A 20,857-nucleotide genomic window follows, 5' to 3' on the forward strand; every position below is an offset into this window, starting at 1 on the left:
AGCCTCTTGATGAAAGTGAAAGAGGAGAGTGAAAAAGTTGGCTTAAAACTCAACATTCAGAAAACTAAGATCATGGCATCCGGTCCCATCACTTCATGGGAAATAATGGGGAAACAGTGTCAGACTTTATTTTTTTTTGGCTCCAAAATCACTGCAGATGGTGTTTGCAGCCATGAAATTAAAAGACGCTTACTCCTTGGAAGGAAAGTTATGACAAATCTAGAAAGCATATTAAAAAGCAGAGATATTACTTTGCCCACAAAGGTCCGTCTAGTCAAGGCTATGGTTTTTCCAGTGGTCATGTATGGATGTGAGAATTGGACTGTGAAGAAAGCTGAGCGCAGAATTGGTGCTTTTGAACTGTGGTGTTGGAGAAGACTCTTGAGAGTCCCTTGGACTGTAAGGAGATCTAACCAGGCCATTCTAAAGGAGATCAGTCCTGGGTGTTCATTGGAAGGACTGATGCTGAGGCTGAAACTCCAATACTTTGGCCACCTTGTGGAAGAGTTGACTCATTGGAAAAGACCCTGATGCTGGGAGGGATTGGGGGCGGGAGCAGAAGGGGATGGCAGAGGATGAGAAGGCTGGATGGCATCACCGACTCGCTGGACATGAGTCTGAGTGAACTCCGGGAGTTGGTGATGGACAGGGAGGCCTGGCGTGCTGTGATTCATGGGGTCGCAAAGAGTTGGACACATCTGAGCGACTGAACTGAACAGTTTTATGTTTGTGTTTTTGATTGTGGGTTTTTCTATATAGACTTTTCTTCCTTTTTAAAAAATTATTACCATGTTGTATTGGTTTTTGCCATACATACAACTCAAATCAGCCGTAATAGAATTTTTATTTTTAATGTAAATGATTTTTTTTGTTTCTTTCTCGTGTGGATTCTGGGTTTGGTAACATACCCAGGAGGACTTCTCCATTCCAAGATTTTACAAGCTCCTCCCTTTGTTTCAGTAATTTTATATTAATGTGTGTTAGTCACTCAGTTGTGTCCATCTCTTTGTGACCCCATGGACAGTAACCTGCCAGGCTCCTCTGTCCATGGGATTTCCCAGGTAAGAATATTGGAGTGGGTTGCCATTTCCTTTTCCATGGGATCTTCCTGACCCATGGATCAAACCCGGGTCTTCTGCATTGCAGGCAGATTCTTTACTGCCTGAGCTACCAGGGAAGTCCTTTATATTAATAGTTCACTTTAAAAATTTTTTTTTTTGAATTGTTGACCCACCTGAAAAAAAATACATTCAAATAATTTCAATGGCTGACTCTGTGTTGAGAAACATCGGCAAGAAAGGAGCAACCAACTTATTCCTGGACACCCTGATAATCCCTGGGCTCATCTGAGGAGCTGTGTGCAGCTTTCTCATCTTTCTGCCTGAAACCAGATCTCAGCTAGAGATGGAGTCTGTTTGGATGCTCCACTGGTCCCTGGGCTCCTGGCTTGCATCATAGGCTCTGAAACTGAGCAGGACTGGGCCACAATCCCATTCTCTCAGGAAGTTCCTTTCTCTGGTTCAATCCTTTTCACTCAGGTGTGAGACAGTGATGGAGGCCGTGAGGGCCACTGCCCAGAAGGATTTCTCATCCTTTGTCCTAATTTCTTGAGTAAAGGAAACTTAGGTTCTTGGGGAACACTCACTGCCTTATGACTTGGATCAAATCACTTTATTTCTTCAAACCTCAGATTCTACATGTGTAAGGAGACAGTAACACCTATGGCCTGCCATAGTAACTGTGCAACACACAGATTCACAGTTCATTCAGACATTTTTTTTTGGGTAAATATTATTGGGGACCCACTAATCCTGGGCACTGTTGGGAACAGAGCAGTGTTGGGGATACAGCAAGGGCAAAAACTTAACGACTGGTGGGAGGAAGACAATAAAGCAATAAGCAAGTAAATGTTAGGTAGTGATAAAAACAAAGAAAACGATGCAGGTGGGGCCATCCAGGTAGCAGGGGAGACCTTGATGTTAAGACAGCCATGTAGTTCATCTAGTGATGGGACATTTTAATAGGGAACAGAACCGTATTCTTTTTTTTTTATTAATCTGTTTTCCTGGTTAATTCCTGTTTCCAAGAGGTTGAGGTTCTTATGGTTCTGTGGAACTGCCAAGTGTTCTTGTGGAGGGAGGCAGGTCTGAGAGCTGATATAACCAGAGTCTCGGTGTTGCTGGCCTCACTGGGCTGTGACAGATCTGAGTTGGGGGCACTTGCCTATGAACTGTTTTCCCAAGGGCTGGTTTCACTGTTACACATGGTTTTTATGTTCCATAATAAGTGCTAAAGTGGTCCTGGTGAGCTCACCGCACAGCCCCAGACCTCGGGGTGTGCACAGGAAGATGAATAAGAAAAACCTTTCAGTTTTGTGTGTGCTGGAGAAACCCAGGGTGTGGAGCACACAGAGGAGGGCTCAATGCTGCCTAGTTAGGGTGGGGTAGGGACAGGGGGCAGGGAGCTCAAGCTGAGGTATCAACCAGGCAGGCCACATAGTCCATCACCAACTCTCAGCAAAAGCCTTTCTAACCTTCCCAACCAAAGTCCCAGTACAGGCTCTGATTGGACAGACTGTCCAGTCATGTGCTCACCCTGACTCAATCACAGTGGCCTGGTTACCACATTCTGTTGGTAACCAGCAGGCAGGGGCTGATGCCAGAGAACGCAAAGCTCCTGGCTATGGAGTCAGAAGTTGATTAGGAGTTGGGAAGTTTCTCAGACTCACCAAACTCGGACCCTCTTTGCACAGGCAATTTCCTCTTCTCGGAAAACTTTTCCTTTGCTCTACCAGGCTTTCCTCCATGTCTCCACTCAAATTTCACCTCCTCCTGAGGGTCCCTTACTCTCTGCACAGGGTGCTCACTGCCACAGACTCCGTTCATTTGCTGAGTGCCCAGTAGAAGGTCTGTCTGGGCTCCCACTGCTAGGGCAGGGCCGGCGGGTCGAGACGCCTCGAGGAGCCCAGGCCCCACAGGAGGTGCTCCAGAGACGTCTCAGAGGAAAGAGATGCCACTCAAACACACGCCTCCACCCCCTTCAAGGCCACAAATTGGGGTAAGTGCGGATCCCCCACCTGCAAACCCACCTGGCTGGGACTCACGGGCACGCCCCAGCGCCAGGGGACTTGGATCAGGGTGCACAGACACACGCGCTCAGCCACACGCTGGACCCGTTTTTTGGTCACAAACGGCACGGGCAAGTGCGCGTACAATCCGATCCATTCCCCGTCTTAGGCCCACCCGGAACCAAGCGCCCACTATGCGCACGCGCGGCCCAGAGTCCCCGCCCCTCGCCCGTCAGGGACGGGGCGCTCTGGGGGCGGGTCCTGCGGCACCGCCCGGGAAGCTGCGCGAGTCTGGGCGGCCGCCACCACATCCTCCTCCTTCCTCTCCTTCGAGTGCAAGCGAGCCAAGCCGGGCCGGGGCCAAGCCGAGGGCTCCGAGGGCGCGGGCGGAGCGGGTCACGGAGTCATGGCGCATCAGACCGGCATCCACGGTGAGGACGGATGGCGAACGGACAGGGGGCCGAGGGTCTCTGCTCGCGGCTGCGGCCCCTCCCTGGCTGTCAGGCCCCTCTTTCCTCTCCCGGCATCAGCCTGGGGAAGCTTCCTGTTTTCTTTTGCAGCCGCGGGTCGCCTGGGGTGGTCATTTCTTGGTGGGATGCGGGCTTACTGTGCAAAGTTGAGGGTGCGTGTACATGTAGGCATGCAGCTGGGGTGGAAGCGGCTGTGTTCCCATCTGGGGGTGGAAGTGCCTGTGTGTGCCCATCTTTTAGCACGCAGGGTGGGTGTACCCGGATGTTCACATCTGAGGAAGTGTGCACGCATGTGCACTTGTCTTGTGGGTACAGCCCTGTTTATGCACATCTGGATCTGACTGCTTGTGTACATCGAGTGCACAGCACTAACGGCTGGTTGGACGCTGTCGGCTGGAATCATCTTCAGATGATGATGGAATCATCATGATCAGTGTTTCGTGACTGTGTGCACATGTCTGGGGGTGTCTGCGTGCATGTGCACAATTTGGGTGCCTTGCAGTGTTCATTCGAGTCAATGGAGGCACAGTATGGTTCCTATTGGCTGTGTCTGTGTGAGGAGGGGGTCCTGACCTTTTGGCTCCTCCCCAGACCCTCACAAACTAGGCTGGCAAAAACTTGGGACAGGTGTTTTCTAAGTGGGGTTGTGGAGAATTGCCAGTCTGACCTTGACCTCTGCTCTCCCTGCTATTTTCCATTCTGATCTCCTGAGTCTGCCCCAGTCAGGGTTGGAAGGTCCCAGCTCCAGGCTGGAGGCAAGGAAGAAGGTTCTGACCTAGAGATTCCAGGCCAGGTCCTCCACCCCAGAGCCCAGGGCATCCTCCTCCTCCTGCAAGGGTCCGATTCCTCCTTCGACAGGACAGGGAAGAAGCAGTGGCCGGGAGCCAGGTGTCCTGACTATCTGGACCTCAGTGTGCCCCTGTGTCCCTGGCCTGGGAGGGCTGCCTGGCCTGTGGGAAAGGCCCAGGCTGCTTGCCCAGAAGCCTGCTGGTCTGGCCCTCAGCCATTCCTCCCACCACACCAGGATCCCCTGCCCAGGGCCATCACCATCGACCAGCCTGACCACCTGGATCTCTGCTTGCGGTTGTGGCCGCTTGGTGGCTGGCCCTGACAGGGTTTCCCTGGCCACGCCCCATAGGACCAGAAAAAGCGGGAGCCTGGGTCTGGGCCAGGGCTCTCCAAGAAGAGCTGGAGGGGCGGCTTCATGACTCAGCCCCACGGAAGGGAACAACCCCTCACCAGACCTGCCCCTTCCTTCCCCTTTGATCACTGCTGCTGCCTCCAACTGGGAGGGGATTAGAGGTTAGGGCTCCACCGCCCCATGCTGGGCTGACTGATCCTGTGGCCTGGGCCCTCCTTCACTCCCTCATTTCCCTTATGCTGAGATCAGCCTGGCTAGGGAAATCTGGCAGCCCTCCTTCCGCCTGGGAGCAGCCCACCCCTTCCCATTTCTGGCCTGGGGAGGTGGCAGGAGAGATCACCCTGGATGCCTGGGTGCCAGTCCCGATCCGCTGCCTCACAGCAGGCAGGAGAGGGCTGTAACCTGAGGCTGACTGAGACAGGGTGGGAGGCAAGGCAGCAGGGGTGCAGGTGGGGGGCATGAATCTTTGATGAGAGAGGCTCAGGTGTCCCAGGCCTGGCCTCTGGATTATTGATGGTGGCTGAGGAGACATGGAGGGCGGTATGTCTTCCGCTACTGGGGTGTCACTTTGTCCTGGTAACACTAGAAGGGGTGTGTCAGCCTCTCCCTTGGGGGAGGTCTGAGCAGGTAATAGCCGGCCCTGCTGTCATTGCAGTAATAAAAATGAATAATTGTTATTAGGACAGGCTAATGCTGTGGGACGTATTAACTCCGTCTTATAGAGGAGTTTGAGGTTCAGTGAGGTCATAGGTCACTTACATCTGGTGGAACCTCGGGCCTGGAGTCCACTGAGGGGCAGACCTGTCCTGGCTCAGTGGGGCTATGTCTCCATACCATGCTGCTGTCAACCCCAAGGGCCTGCCTGGCTTAGCTGCAATTCCACCCACCCTGTGGCCTTGGAGGGTGGTACACAGCACTGCCCTGTGAATCATGCTCACGGTCACCCTGCATGATGGGCACCTGAGGACATGACCAGAGTTTGTTTTCCTAAAGGCCCCCCCGCACCCACCCTCGAGCTGCCAGTCAGGCCCTATAAATATTCTCTGACCTCAACCCTCCAGCTGTGTTCCCACACAATTCTCCTGACCCCTGGGCAGCCCCAAGGTCATGCTGGCCTGGCCCTGTGCAGCCCTCTGGAGACCCAAGGAGGTCCTTCCTAACTTGGACCTTTGCTGCCCCATCTGAACCACCAGTGGATGTGTGATTTCCACATTCCCCTAGCTCTGACCATGATCCTCTGCAGCTGTGTTCCTGGTCATTGGCTGTCACCGTTTGGCTCTGTGGCTCAGGGACCACAGTCAGGGTCTGTTTTGGAGAGTCCCTGAGAGTCACTCCTCTTCCTGGCTGCCTGGGGGTAGAGGTTTATCGCCCCCTGGCCGGATTGAGCCAGGGCAGGCCTGGCTCTTCAGGACCTCCCAGCGTTAGGCAGCCTGGCTGGGGGAATGAGGCTGGGCGTGTGTGTGTGTGTGTGTGTGTGCGCGCGCGTGCAGCAGTGTGTACCTCTGTGTTTCTGTGTACAGCCACTTGCCTGCACACATTTGTTAGCCATGCTCTGCGTTTGCCTGTGTCTGAATTTATTAGCAACCTGGGGACTGCATGTGTGTGTGTGTGTGTGTGTGTGTGTGTGTGTGTGTGTGTGTGTGTGTGAATAGACATAGTGGTCAACGTATGTTGGGGGCTCCTGTAATTTTGTCTGTGGATATGAGGATGCTGGGTGTGTCCCAGGCTAGCCCTGGACTGGGCCTTCTTGGGGGTGCAGGGAGCAGGTGGGAGCTGTTCATTCTGGCTGGCTTGGCCTATCCCATTCCCGGGTGGGCTGTCTCATCTCCATGTGCCCTGTCAACAGAGCCGTCCCAGCCAGCAGGCTGCCTGCCTGCCACCTCTGCTGGCTAAATTTGGGAGCTTGCGTTCAGCGGCCGTCTCAGGTTCCCAGTCACATGGGGGGCCGTATTTAATCTGGTTCCCAGCTCCGCCACCAGACCCCCAGGGCAGAGCAAGCCCCGAGCGTGTCCCTGCCCACACTGTTCCCTGTGCCTGCTCAGCGCCCACCATGTTTCTTGTTCTCGTAGCCACCGAGGAGCTGAAGGAGTTCTTTGCTAAGGCGCGGGCTGGCTCTGTGCGACTCATCAAAGTTGTCATTGAGGACGGTGAGTGCTTTCTGTGGGTGAGGGGACAGGCTGGCTGCTGGACCCTACTGCTTCTCTGGGAGGTGGGGGGAACATTGTCCTTCAGCCCCTCAGGACCTCAGTTTCCCATCTGGAAATGAGAGGTGCCTTATAGGAGAGTCTTGGTGGTGGGCATGGTCCTTACGCCTGTTACACAGGAGCTGGGGACATAGCAAGGAGAGCCCTGCCCAAGGGTCCTGCCGAGCCTTTCCAGAGGCTCTGTAGGGTCGCAGGGGATGAGTAAGGCCAGGCGCTGTCCTCGGTGTCTAGTGCCGTTCACCTCCCTGGGTGGTGGACAGGCCTGGCCTCACTTGGCCGCTGGCTGGGGAAGAGTCCTAAGGAGAAGCCGGAGCCCTATCCAGGGGAAGTGCCCTCACTGTGGGGAGAAGGGACTTGTGTCGGTCTCTTTCAGAGCAGGACCAAGGAATTCCAGCTTTGGCTGGGCCATGACTTGAACCTGGGGCATCTGAGGCTTCCATAGGGGTGGTGCTAGAGGTATAGGGCTTGGGGTGTGAGTGAGCTTGAGCTGAGGCCTAAAGTGGGGAGGGAGTTTGGGGAGGCAGAGGATTAGACTGAGGCTTGGGGAGCTCTGGGTAGAGAAGTCCTGGGGTACAGGACTGTCCCTGGAGGTGAGGGGTACAGACTCCAGAACTGGGAATGGGCCAGGCCCCCACAAATCCTTCCAGCCCTTCTTGATAGCCATGCAGTAGTGGGCCCTTCTGGGTGCCTCCTGAATGGGCTTGGTGTCCAGCTGACTTTTCACATGCTGAATTGGGTCAAAGCTGGTTCTGCCCAGACTGAGAATCCACCCAGGCTTTAGAGCTAGAGCTCTGTTGGATGGTGTCCAGGGTCCCCAAATTCAGATGCCCTCAGAGGCCGGGTTGGGGATATTGGGGTAGGTCAGCCCCCTGCACCCCTCCAGAGAGAGGAACTCATGGACCCCAGACCTCAGCCTTCCCTGTCACCTCCCAGACAGAACATCCCTGAGACATTGAGCAGGAGGAGTCTCTCGGTGGGCCCTTATCTGCAACCTGCTGTTGGCCACCTGGGAGCCCCAGAGGGTCCAGGCCTCCTGCCGGCAGCCTATCTGAGTGTGGCTTGATCTTCCTGATTTTTCTAGGAAAGCCAGGAATTCCACTTGTTACATCAGATTTTCCAGTTTGAAAAATGTTGGCAACAAATGAAACAATTTTGGCAGTGCTGTTGGCCAGCCGCCTCCGCCCCCACCCGCCCCCCACCTTCCCCGGCCTTGGTCAGCCCGTGACTGCTGGTTTTCAGCCTTGGTCTATCTGAGTTCTGGGAGGATAGGTGAGGAGGCCAAGGCCAGAGGGAGGTGGATGGGCTGGCAGGCCCGGCTTGTAGGCGCTCTTGGATAGCCAGCCCTTTGCCCCCATCAGGAGGGCTTGGTGCTCGGGTGCTGGTACCCTCTGGCTAGGTGGTAGTTGTCCACTTACCCCAGTTCTTCCTCCAGCCTGGGCCTGTGCATACAGGCTGGTGTTTGGTGCCACACTAAGACTCCTGGTGGGGGTTGGTGGGTCAAGCGTGTGTCCATTCAGCCACACTGCGCCAGCCAGGAAGGCGGCTGGACTGGTCAGCCCTAGGTGTTAAGAGGCTGGCTGCTCTTGATTGGTTACTTTTGGGGAAGGGGACTAGAGCAGGTAGAGGGCAGCAGGGTACCTGTTTCTGCAGTGTCTGGTGGGAGCCCCTGCCTCCCTCTTTCCCACAAGCCTTTTTGCCTGCAGATCCCTGTGGCCTGAGGCTGGGACGGTATTTGCGACAGCATGTTCGTTCTGAGAAGGGTGTGCCAGGGGGTCTGCTGGAGCCCCAGGCTGAGGGAGGAGGGGGCCAGAGGCACAGTGGGGCCGTCCACTGGGTATATTCCAGTGGGGTGAGGGCCTTGGGTATCTGTAAAGGGACGTGTTGTTGGTGGCTGTGGGTACAGGGCTGCGTGTCTTGGTGTGGTTGTCTGTGTTGGGTCATCTGTTGGCATGTTCTCAAGGCCACGCGCGTGTGTGTGTGTGTGTGTGTGTGTGTGTGTGTGTGTGTAGAGGGAGCAGCCTCGGGCTGGCAGCTCTGCGCCCTCATTCATTCATTCACTCACTCATGCACTGATTGAGTCACAGACTTCAGGGGAAGGCAGGGAGGGTGGTTAGTGGGTCTGAGTTACCTCCAGGGACCAAGCCCACGGTGAGAGGTAGCTGTGGGACACGGCTACTCCTTGGCTCACCTGGCCTCTGCCCCCAGAACAGCTCGTGCTGGGCGCCTTTCGGGAGCTGGTGGGCTGCTGGGACCAGGACTATGACGGGGCCGTGCTGCCGCTGCTGGATGCCCAACAGCCTTGCTACCTGCTCTACCGCCTGGACTCGCAGAATGCCCAGGGCTTTGAGTGGCTCTTCCTCGCCTGGTCACCTGATAATTCCCCCGTGAGTCTTCAAAACTCCTGCCCAGCCTCGGGATCGGAGGAGGAGGGGAAGCTGGTTCCGATCAACATAACATGGCGCTGCCCTGGGGAGTCTAAAGGGGGAGATGTCAGATCCTGCTCGAGGGAGTATGAATGAGGGAGGGACAAGGTCCTGCACTTGGAGCCTGGCATCTCAGCCTCCCAGCCAGGTCAGCCTGGCTCTGAGAGGCAAAGGTTGCGCTGGGTGAGGGTTCCCTCTGCTGTCCAGACCACCCTACTGCAGCCTCACCTTCGTGCTGCGCCCTCTGCTGGGTGCCTGGGCACAATGAGGGGAACTGGTCCCCACCCAGAGGCTCCTGCCTGCTCCTGGACAGGCAGCCCTGCCTGGAGAGAAGTCTCATGGCTTGGCGCCTGCCCTTCAGGTGCGGCTGAAGATGCTGTATGCAGCCACACGGGCCACAGTGAAGAAGGAGTTTGGAGGCGGCCACATCAAGGATGAGCTGTTCGGGACTGTGAAGGTAGCTGCACCCCCCTACCCTACCACCCCAGACCAGGACCCTACAAGACTAGGGTCACGGGTCCACAGAAGGTGGGGTGTTACGCCAGGTTACAGAGCAAGTAGGTGCCAGGGGATGAGTAGGGAGGGCTGGGAGAGTCCTAGGTCTGCTTTGAGCACCCCTAGAGTCTGGGGTGCTCAATGGGCTTCTGCCAGCCCATCCTAAGGTGTTCACTTACGCCTCTGCATCCACTGGTCAGGATGACCTCTCCTTTGCCGGGTACCAGAAGCACCTGTCGTCCTGTGCAGCACCTGCGCCACTGACCTCGGCTGAAAGAGAACTCCAGCAGATCCGTATTAACGAGGTGGGCACACCGGGCAGAAGTCCCAGCCCAAGGCCTCCAGGTCAAGTCAGGCCCCACTGGTTGAGCCTGCACTCCCCAAGTGGCTACCCCCTGGTGTGGGCAGGAGAGGGCCTGGCTCACTGTTCACCCATCCCCAGGTGAAGACAGAGATCAGCGTGGAGAGCAAACACCAGACCTTGCAGGGCCTGGCCTTCCCCCTGCAGCCGCAGGCCCAACGGGCACTTCAGCAGCTCAGACAGAAGGCAATCAACTACATCCAGCTGGTGGGTGCCGGTTCCCTGCCCCAGGCGCACACTGGGGGTACACTGTACCCCACCTGCTCCCGCTCCCACGCGCGCGCTCACCCCAGCTGCCCCCGCCTGCATGTCTGCTACAGTCGCTGTGTGTAGTGGCTGCAGTCTGTTCCCTGCCCAGCCCGGGCCCCACTCACCTGCAGAGACGCCTGACACACTGTCCCTCATTCCACCCTCCATGCTGCATGCACACGTCACCCTTAGTTCCCCCCTCAGCCCCGAGCCCCTTCCTGTCCCAGACTCCCTCTGCAGCCCCGCTGATCACCCGCCTTTCCCCAGCCGGTGGCCTCAGTGGTCCGGCCTTCCCCCTTTCAAACAGAGTGGCTCTTCCACCATGAGGATGGGTTGGCCCAGGGATGCTGCCTCCCTGAGGTCAAGGCCTTCACCGCTGACCTGTCCATCATCCTTGGTGGGACTTCCTTCTCTAGCAGAGCGTTCAAAGGGGCAGAGTTAGGCCTGGCCTCTTCGGAGTGGGATGGGGGGAGCCCCAGGAGAGGAGCTGTCCGCAGCCCCCCACCTCAGGGAATTCTCGTCAGGGAGGGTGGGCCTGGGCCCTCGCCCGCATGGTGCCCTCACATCTCCCGCTGCCCCTCGGCAGAAGCTGGACCTGGAGCGGGAGACCATCGAGCTGGTGCACACGGAGCCCACGGACGTGGCCCAGCTGCCGTCCCGAGTGCCCCGAGACGCCGCCCGCTACCACTTCTTCCTCTACAAGCACACCCACGAGGGTGACCCCCTGGAGTCTGTGGGTGAGTGGCCGTGGTGGGCCTTCCACTGCTCACGCGGCTGCATAGGAGCCGCACGGGCGCACAGCCGGGCGGGCCGCCTGCGGGGGCTGTGGGGGCGGCAGGAGCGCCAGGCCCGCCTCATCCTGCCTCCCCGCCTCCGCAGTGTTCATCTACTCCATGCCCGGCTACAAGTGCAGCATCAAGGAGCGCATGCTCTACTCCAGCTGCAAGAGCCGCCTCCTCGACTCCGTGGAGCAGGACTTCCAGCTGGAGGTCGCCAAGAAGGTGGGTGCTGTCCCCTTGGGCCCTGTCACCACCCCTACGTGGGACGGCAGCATCCCGAGACCGTGGCAGAGCAGGGGGCATTGTTGCCCTGTTGGATGGAGGGGGAGACTGAGGCCCAAGGGGTTGTGTGTGTCGCTAGTGGCCTTGACAAGCCCCAGCTGTGACACCCGTGTCTCTCCTTTCCCTGAGTTTGGAAGGCAGGTGGAAAGTGACAAGGCCTTCCACCAGCAGGCCCCCAGCTCTGTGCTCCTGGGGTTGGCATTTCATGTGGGCATCTGGGAGGACACCCCAGGGCTAGAGAGCAAGAGATCCAAGAGGTGCTCCAGGAGTGGGGGTGACCGAGGGTGGTGCATGTCAGGGCCCTGCACCCTCGGAGTGACCAACCATGCCTTGCCCTGGACAGATCGAGATTGGTGATGGGGCGGAGCTGACGGCTGACTTCCTCTACGACGAGGTGCACCCCAAGCAGCACCTCGCCAAGCGGGCCTTCGCTAAGCCCAGGGGCCCCGAGGGCAAGCGGGGCCACAAGCGCCTCATCCGTGGCCCCGGCGAGAATGGGGATGACAGCTAGGTGACAGGACCTGAGCCCTGCTGGCGTGTGGAACTGTGGGGCTGCCCCCCCACCACCCCCACGGCCACCTCCCTCCTTGCAGCCGGGCTCTGGGGTGGGGGTTGCCTCCTATGGGTAGGAGGGCTGGTAACTGAACATCCTTGCAGCTTCCGAGGGCCCCTGGGCTGGCATTTTGTGACCCTCCCCCACTGCTGTCCCTGCCTCTCATCCCTGTGCCCAGGGCATCTGGGGACCCTGCTCGGCTGGTTCAAGGGGCTGCGTCGGGGGACTGGCATGAACCAAGCCCCTAGGGGAACTAAGACTAAGGCCCCAGCATGGCCCAGAACCCTTTGGCCACAAGGGGTGAGGTCATTCGGGGCTGGGGCAGAGGGTCACCGCAGGACGAGATGGTTGAATGCTGTATTTTTTAAAGAATAAAATATTTTTAAATCAACAGCTGAGTTTGGCCCTGAGGGACTACCTCTGGCCCTGGGTATGGGGAGGCCCTGGGCATAGACCTGCCCCTCCCCACCACACACACATAAACACACACACACACACTGTGGAAGGGGCCTGTGGGCCTGCGGGGTGGAGCCACACACACAGACACAGACACAGACACACACACACCCCCACACACACACTGTGGAAGAGGCCTGTGGGCCTGCGGGGTGGAGCCACACACACACAGACACAGACACACACACACAGACACACAGACACACACAGACACACACACACACACACACACACACACAGACACACACACACACACACACACACACACACAGTGTGGAAGGGGCCTGCGGGCCTGCGGGGTGGAGCCACACACACAGACACAGACACAGACACACAGACACACACACACACACACACAGTGTGGAAGGGGCTTGTGGGCCTGCGGGGTGGAGCCACACACACACAGACACAGACACAGACACACAGACACACACACACCCCCACACACACACTGTGGAAGGGGCCTGCGGGCCTGCGGGGTGGAGCCACACACACAGACACAGACACAGACACACACACACCCCCACACACACACTGTGGAAGGGGCCTGTGGGCCTGCGGGGTGGAGCCACACACACACAGACACACACACACACACACAGACACACACAGACACACAGACACACACACACACACACACACACACACAGTGTGGAAGGGGCCTGCGGGCCTGCGGGGTGGAGCCACACACACAGACACAGACACAGACACACAGACACAGACACAGACACACAGACACACACACACCCCCACACACACACTGTGGAAGGGGCCTGTGGGCCTGCGGGGTGGAGCCACACACACACACACCCCCACACACACAGTGTGGAAGGGGCCTGCGGGCCTGCGGGGTGGAGCCCCAGCCCGCCTGGCTGCAGGTATGTGGAAGAGCTGTGTCCGTGTGCGCATGTGCAGGCTTCGCTGTCAGCTCATTGGCCCCCTCTTGAGTACCTTGGGTACTTCTCTTGTCCCAAAGGGCCTAGATTTCTGGTCCCAGGGACTCTGGGGGAATCTCCCTTGGGCTTGGGATTCAGCAGCAGCCAGAACTTCATTTTCTGCCTCTGAGAAGTGTGTAGAAGACCCCTACTATCCCAGATGGGAAGAGTGCAGGGTTGGGGACGGATGGGGCCGATGATGGATTCACCTGCTGGATGGGCACTGTCCTTTTTCTGGAAAGTGCCTCTTGGGCTGGGACTCAGGGCAGTGTCCCATCCCTGGGGCCTTTCTCTGCCTCTACTGAAGTGCGTAGAATTGTAGGGAGTGGAGCTGGAACCCAAGCCAGGACCCACAGAAGGCAGACTGATCTTTCCCACCTCAAACACTGGTTCTCAAGTGGGCAGGAAGACAACACCATTGTTCCCATGCTGTCAGACCCCCGGGCCTGTGCACCAGCTGGGTGCCTGGCAGCTTGGAGCCTGTCTGCCGTGACACCCAGCCAGAGGTGCACGCAGAGAAGCAGGGGTAGCAGATGTCCAGCCCTGCCCGTCTCGCCAGAAATGCTGTTTGTTCATTCATTCCCTCATTCACTTAGCCATCTCTCAGAAACACTCTGTGCTGCCCAGAGCTGACTGTGGAGACCCATGAACTCAGCAAGTGTTGAGCACCTACAGACAACTTTAACAACCTTATGGCTTTTGCCTTTATGATCCCCTGAACTCTTTCTCTTCCCTGAAACACTCTTTCATTTTACCCAAACCTGTGTCTCCAGAATTGCAATTTCTAACTTCAAATAAACTCTTTATCTGCAAACAAAACAAAAATGTTAACAAATTAGGTAAAAGCTCAGGAGTGCTCCATCTGGGGTAGGGGCTTTATAAGAAGATCAGAGAAGGCCTCATTGAAAGGGTAATGTGTGACGAGAGAGGTAAGGGTGGTGAGGGAGAGGGCCGTGTGAGTTATCTGGAAAAAGAGCTTCAAGACACAGGGAACAGTACATTCAAAGGCCCTGGGGCAGAAGTACATGCGTGTGTTCGAGCCACAGCCAGGAGGCCAGTGTGTCTGGAGACTGGGCAGGGAGCAAGGGGCAGGCAGATAGCATAGGACCCTGCTGGCTATTGTGTGGACTGTGGCTCTGGCCCCAGAAAGGGCCATGGAGGGGTCTGAGCAGAGGGGGAACCTAATGTGACTTAGGGGCCTAATAAGAACAAACTGTGGACCTTGAGAGCAGAAGCAGGACAATCCTGAGGACGTGACAACTGCTCTGGTCTAGGCAGGAGGAGATGGCAGCTCAGACCAGGCTGGTGGATGTGGAAGTGGGGGCAGGGTGGAAAATGGGCGCATTCTGAACATGGAGCCAGCAGGACTTGCTGAGGGTCCTGGGGCATCCTGCGGCTTGGGGCCTGAGTGATCTGTTGCAATCAGCTGGGTCAGAAGGATTGTGGGAGGAGCCTCAGGGGAGGATGAGCCAGGAGGTCTCAGGTGATCCATTGGTGGGGTTTGTGCTCTGATGGTGCCCTGGGAATGCAGAGGAGGGCCTGCTCCTGGAGGAAGCCACCGCTGCGGCAGGGGCAGATGACCCTGGGCAAGGCCAGTGCTGCCCCCTCTCCCATACGCCAGGCCCGGCATGACACACAGAGCTCTAGGACTTGTACCTCAGGGCAGGAAAGGGCAGTGAGGGAGCTGCCGGCCTGGGGGGGCAGGGGCTGAGAAGGCTGAGGCATACCCCACCAGGTCTGACACTGCTCCTAATTCCAATCTCTTGCCAACCTTAGACTGAGCTCTGGGCCTTCACCTCTCCCCAGACTTCCCAGAGGACAGGTGTGAGGCCCATGTGGGGTGTGACAGATGGTTCAGACAGACTGGGGTGGGGGGCGGGGAGTAGAAAGAGGAAGGGGTGACGGAGCCATCTGCCACCTGACTATGCAAATGGCCTCTCTGACTCATTATGTCCCCTACACCCCACCCCTGCCATGAGCTCAGGGAGGAAGGGGGCTACCAGATTATTACAAAATTCTCACTTCCTCTGCTCTCTGAGCCGTCGGCACGGGAAGTGAGCGCCAAGCATCCTTCCCTACAGCTGCCGCCCAACTTGCCCGCCAGACCCTCTGGAGAAGCCGCATTCCCTGCCATGGTAGGATAGCAGCCCTCGGCCCCCAGGGAAGGGGACAAGGTGGGGAGGAAGTGATGGGGAGAAACACGGGCTTGGGAGCTACAGACAAAGGTAGGTGAAAGGGACAGTCACTCAGGTGGCTCTGGGGAAATTCACTGAGCCCTGAAGTCATGAGCCATGAGACCCAAACTCGCTGCTTGGGTGAGGAGGCTGGGGCTAAGGGCTGCTCTTGGTGGTGCTGCTGGGCTCACCGGTGGTGCTGGGCTCACTGGTGGTGCTGCTGCTGGGCTGCAAGCCAGGGGGACGCCAGGGCTGTGCCCTGTCTGCCCTTTGCTGCCCAACCTTCCCTCCAATTCGTTCTGACCCACAGCAGTTTGGGTGTCTGGGCTGGGTAAGGTGGGCAGAGCATGAAAGAGCTAGGCAGTAGCCATCCTGGCCAAGGCCCTGGGCAGTGGCCAGCCTGAACCCCAGCAGGAGACCTTCATTTCCACCTCTTGGCCAAGTGGAGCAGGAGTGGTTGGGGGGAGCCTGACAGAGAGCAGAGGGAGGTTTTCAGGGGTGCTGGAGGGAAGGGAAGATGCCTCTTTGCTTGGGAGAGAAGAGAAATGACCTCTGAGGAATGGAAGGGGGAAGCTTGGGGGGGGCCTGTTGACCACCAACCTGGCTCTCCTGTCCAGCTAGGGTTTGGTTTTGAGTGAAAGCCTCCATCACGAGTCTAGATTGCAGGTCTCAGGATGAGCTCTGATTCCTTTCTCTGAGTCAAAGGCTGGGTCTCAGATCTGAGTCCAAGTTCCCCATGGGCTTTGGAGATGTGATGGGCACTGGAGAGAGAAACAGGAACCTCCCTGGAAGGCTGGGAGAGACAGAGGTGGAAGCCCTCCTGGGAAACCCCCAGGGAGGTGGGGCAGCGGAGGTGGAGCTGGGGCCGTGTCCTCACCCGGCGCCCACCTTGCAGGGCCCCTACTGTGCCCCGCACCCCCTTTCTCTTCTGGTGCAGGCAGCGGCGCTGGCAGCAGCCCTGGCCCAGGGCACCCTGCCTGCCTTCCTGCCCTGTGAGCTCCAGCCCCGGGGTCAGGTGAACTGCAACTGGCTGTTCCTGAAGTCTGTGCCGCGCTTTTCGGCCGGGGCCCCCCGGGCCAATGTCACCAGCCTCTCCTTAATCTCCAACCGCATCCACCACTTGCACGACTCTGACTTCGTCCACCTGTCCAACCTGCGGGTCCTCAACCTCAAGTGGAACTGCCCGCCGGCCGGCCTCAGCCCCATGCACTTCCCCTGCCGCATGACCATTGAGCCCAACACCTTCCTGGCTGTGCCCACCCTGGAGGAGCTGAACCTGAGCTACAATGGCATCACGACCGTGCCTGCCCTGCCCAGTTCTCTCGTATCCCTGTCGCTGAGCCGCACCAGCATCCTGGTGCTAGGCCCCACCCACTTCACCGGCCTACACGCCCTGCGCTTTCTGTACATGGACGGCAACTGCTACTATAAGAACCCCTGCCAGCAGGCCGTGGAGGTGGCCCCGGGCGCCCTCCTTGGCCTGGGCAACCTCACGCACCTGTCGCTCAAGTACAACAACCTCACGCAGGTGCCCCGCCGCCTGCCCCCCAGCCTGGACACCCTGCTGCTGTCCTACAACCACATCATCACCCTGGCACCCGAGGACCTGGCCAATCTGACTGCCCTGCGCGTGCTTGATGTGGGCGGGAACTGCCGCCGCTGCGACCACGCCCGCAACCCCTGCAGGGAGTGCCCAAAGAACTTCCCCAAGCTGCACCCTGACACCTTCAGCCACCTGAGCCGCCTCGAAGGCCTGGTGTTGAAGGACAGTTCTCTCTACAAACTAGAGAAAGACTGGTTCCGCGGCCTGGGCAGGCTCCAAGTGCTCGACCTGAGTGAGAACTTCCTCTACGACTACATCACCAAGACCACCATCTTCAGGAACCTGACCCAGCTGCGCAGACTCAACCTATCCTTCAATTACCACAAGAAGGTGTCCTTCGCCCACCTGCAACTGGCACCCTCCTTTGGGGGCCTGGTGTCCCTGGAGAAGCTGGACATGCATGGCATCTTCTTCCGCTCCCTCACCAACACCACGCTCCGGCCGCTGACCCAGCTGCCCAAGCTCCAGAGTCTGAGTCTGCAGCTGAACTTCATCAACCAGGCCGAGCTCAGCATCTTTGGGGCCTTTCCGAGCCTGCTCTTCGTGGACCTGTCGGACAACCGCATCAGCGGAGCCGCGAGGCCGGTGGCCGCCCTGGGGGAGGTGGACAGCGGGGTGGAAGTCTGGCGGTGGCCCAGGGGCCTCGCTCCAGGCCCGCTGGTCGCCGTCAGCTCAAAGGACTTCATGCCAAGCTGCAACCTCAACTTCACCTTGGACCTGTCACGGAACAACCTGGTGACGATCCAGCAGGAGATGTTTACCCGCCTCTCCCGCCTCCAGTGCCTGCGCCTGAGTCACAACAGCATCTCCCAGGCGGTTAATGGCTCGCAGTTCGTGCCGCTGACCGGCCTGCGAGTGCTCGACCTGTCCTACAACAAGCTGGACCTGTACCATGGGCGCTCGTTCACGGAGCTGCCGCAGCTGGAGGCACTGGACCTCAGCTACAACAGCCAGCCCTTCAGCATGCAGGGTGTGGGCCACAACCTCAGCTTCGTGGCCCAGCTGCCGTCCCTGCGCTACCTCAGCCTTGCACACAACGGCATCCACAGCCGCGTGTCACAGAAGCTCAGCAGCGCCTCGCTGCGCGCCCTGGACTTCAGCGGCAACTCCCTGAGCCAGATGTGGGCCGAGGGAGACCTCTATCTCTGCTTCTTCAGAGGCTTGAGGAACCTGGTCCAGCTGGACCTGTCCAAGAACCACCTGCACACCCTCCTGCCTCGTCACCTGGACAACCTGCCCAAGAGCCTGCGGCAGCTGCGTCTCCGGGACAATAACCTGGCCTTCTTCAACTGGAGCAGCCTGACTGTCCTGCCCCAGCTGGAAGCCCTGGATCTAGCGGGAAACCAGCTGAAGGCCCTGAGCAACGGCAGCCTGCCACCTGGCACCCAGCTCCAGAAGCTGGACGTGAGCAGCAACAGCATCGGCTTCGTGACCCCTGGCTTCTTTGTCCTCGCCAACCGGCTGAAAGAGCTTAACCTCAGCGCCAACGCCCTGAAGACAGTGGATCCCTCCTGGTTCGGTCGCTTAACAGAGACCCTGAAAATCCTAGATGTGAGCGCCAACCCGCTTCACTGCGCCTGCGGGGCAGCCTTCGTGGACTTCCTGCTGGAGATGCAGGCGGCCGTGCCTGGGCTGTCCAGGCGCGTCACGTGTGGCAGTCCGGGCCAGCTCCAGGGCCGCAGCATCTTCGCACAGGACCTGCGCCTCTGCCTGGATGAGACCCTCTCCTTGGACTGCTTTGGCTTCTCGCTGCTAATGGTGGCGCTGGGCCTGGCGGTGCCCATGCTGCACCACCTCTGTGGCTGGGACCTCTGGTACTGCTTCCACCTGTGTCTGGCCCATTTGCCCCGACGGCGCCGGCAGCGGGGCGAGGACACCCTGCTCTACGATGCCTTCGTGGTCTTTGACAAGGCGCAGAGTGCAGTGGCCGACTGGGTGTACAACGAGCTCCGCGTGCAGCTGGAGGAGCGCCGCGGGCGCCGGGCGCTCCGCCTCTGCCTGGAGGAGCGAGACTGGCTCCCTGGCAAGACGCTCTTCGAGAACCTGTGGGCCTCGGTCTACAGCAGCCGCAAGACCATGTTCGTGCTGGACCACACGGACCGGGTCAGCGGCCTCCTGCGCGCCAGCTTCCTGCTGGCCCAGCAGCGCCTGTTGGAGGACCGCAAGGACGTCGTGGTGCTGGTGATCCTGCGCCCCGCCGCCTACCGGTCCCGCTACGTGCGGCTGCGCCAGCGCCTCTGCCGCCAGAGCGTCCTCCTCTGGCCGCACCAGCCCAGTGGCCAGGGTAGCTTCTGGGCCAACCTGGGCATGGCCCTGACCAGGGACAACCGCCACTTCTATAACCGGAACTTCTGCCGGGGCCCCACGACAGCCGAATAGCACAGAGTGACTGCCCAGCACTCCTTTAACCCCACCCCCACAATCCCCACACACCCCCAACTCCCCACACCCCCCCTCTCCCCACACCACCCCCTGTTTTGCCTCTCTGCCTGGGATGCCCCAACCTGCCTCCCTTTGCAATCCCACCGCTCTGTCTGGCCCCCTGGCATAGAGCAGACACATAAATAAATGCTGCTGGAGGGCCAACAACTAACCCTGAGCTCATTGGAGGTGCTATTGGGAGGAAAAAGGGGAGAATTCACCGGGCCTAAAACAAAGGCAGGGAGCAACAGGTGATTGGCGGTAATCGCCATGGAGAAAAGGGGAGGGCCCACAGGGCAGGGTTAGGGGGAAGCTGCTAAGGGCAGTTGTGTTCACTGTCATCTTTTTCGGACAGTGAGGTCTTGGTCCTTCCCAGAGAATAGACTGGGTCTCCTGACCCTTTCAACTCCTCCCTCAATTACCAGTCCTATTGAGCTGGGCATTCCTCTGTAATTGGCCTCAGGATCTATCTCCCTCACCAGCAGGGCCTAGGGTGCCTCAAGGGCAGGCAGGGAATCTGCAGGCCTGCTTCGTTTCTGACTGGCACCAGATTCCTAAGAGGTGGTAACCCTGCAGAATGTTCATTCCTAAAGCGATCAGGAAGATGTGCAGCAAGCTCAGAGGGGGTGATTGCGCCTTCTGGTGGCCACGTTTATGCTGCACTGGGGAGGCTGGTCCAGGCTGGGGAGAGGAAGGCCTGTGGGTGAATCCTGGCAGTAGCGGGCTGAGAGCTAGGGAAGAGTCTAAGGTGAGCTCACAACCCATCCCTTTCTGTTTCTGCCTTGAGTGCATGCTGAGTCTCTCTGTTCTGCATCAAAGGGACACCTCGGTGAGCCGTCACCTGGCTACAAAGGAGGGGCCTCCCTTTCCTGCTCCTGCCTCTCGTAGCTGATTGTACGTATGTGGGAGTTGCAGCCGCGATGGAGTATGTGTGTGTGTTTCTAGTTTTGGTGCTAGATTTCTGTGTAGACTTTGGGATACTGCTGGGAGCCTTGATGCCCATTGTTTGGAGAGAGCCTGTTCAGTGTCTCCACAAGTGTGTGAGGAGTCATGGGTCCTGTTAGGCCCAGGGTCCTTGAGCTGCTTTGCTCAGGCCAGCTGTCTCCCATCCCCACAAGTAAACCGGCCCTTTGAGGCACAGAGGAGACACATGCAGCCTCTTGGTTCGAGCTGGTGTCTGGGGCGCTGGGAGAGAGAACACAGCTGAGTGGGCCATGGGCCCAGTTTGGGGCAGCTCAGGGGCT

At 58.4% G+C, this 20,857-nt stretch overlaps 2 protein-coding genes across 2 annotated transcripts; both read left to right on the top strand.

Annotated features, from left to right (window-relative positions):
* On the top strand, positions 3,271–12,415 carry TWF2 (twinfilin actin binding protein 2). Its single transcript, XM_018066938.1, has 9 exons — positions 3,271–3,498; positions 6,748–6,825; positions 9,088–9,266; positions 9,667–9,762; positions 10,001–10,105; positions 10,243–10,368; positions 10,997–11,147; positions 11,290–11,411; positions 11,815–12,415. Exons 1-9 carry the CDS (start codon positions 3,474–3,476, stop codon positions 11,980–11,982), a joined length of 1,050 nt encoding a protein of 349 aa, XP_017922427.1. The 5' UTR covers positions 3,271–3,473; the 3' UTR covers positions 11,983–12,415.
* TLR9 (toll-like receptor 9) lies at positions 16,484–19,571 on the top strand (the record flags this gene model as incomplete). Its single annotated transcript, NM_001285686.1, is given in 1 exon segment — positions 16,484–19,571. A coding segment is annotated over 1 exon segment (3,088 nt), but the record flags the coding sequence as incomplete, so codon positions are not given.

Source organism: Capra hircus, chromosome 22 (assembly GCF_001704415.2).
Source record: "Capra hircus breed San Clemente chromosome 22, ASM170441v1, whole genome shotgun sequence".
Lineage (NCBI taxonomy): Eukaryota > Metazoa > Chordata > Mammalia > Artiodactyla > Bovidae > Capra > Capra hircus.

What these genes read in the sequence shown, in the direction of transcription:
- TWF2 (XM_018066938.1), top strand. Translation starts at nt 3,474, where the DNA reads ATGGCGCATCAGACCGGCATCCACG. An exon ending in GGTCACCTGATAATTCCCCC is followed by an intron (nt 9,267 to 9,666) that starts GTGAGTCTTCAA and finishes CCTGCCCTTCAG; the next exon opens with GTGCGGCTGAAGATGCTGTA. An exon ending in CAATCAACTACATCCAGCTG is followed by an intron (nt 10,369 to 10,996) that starts GTGGGTGCCGGT and finishes GCCCCTCGGCAG; the next exon opens with AAGCTGGACCTGGAGCGGGA.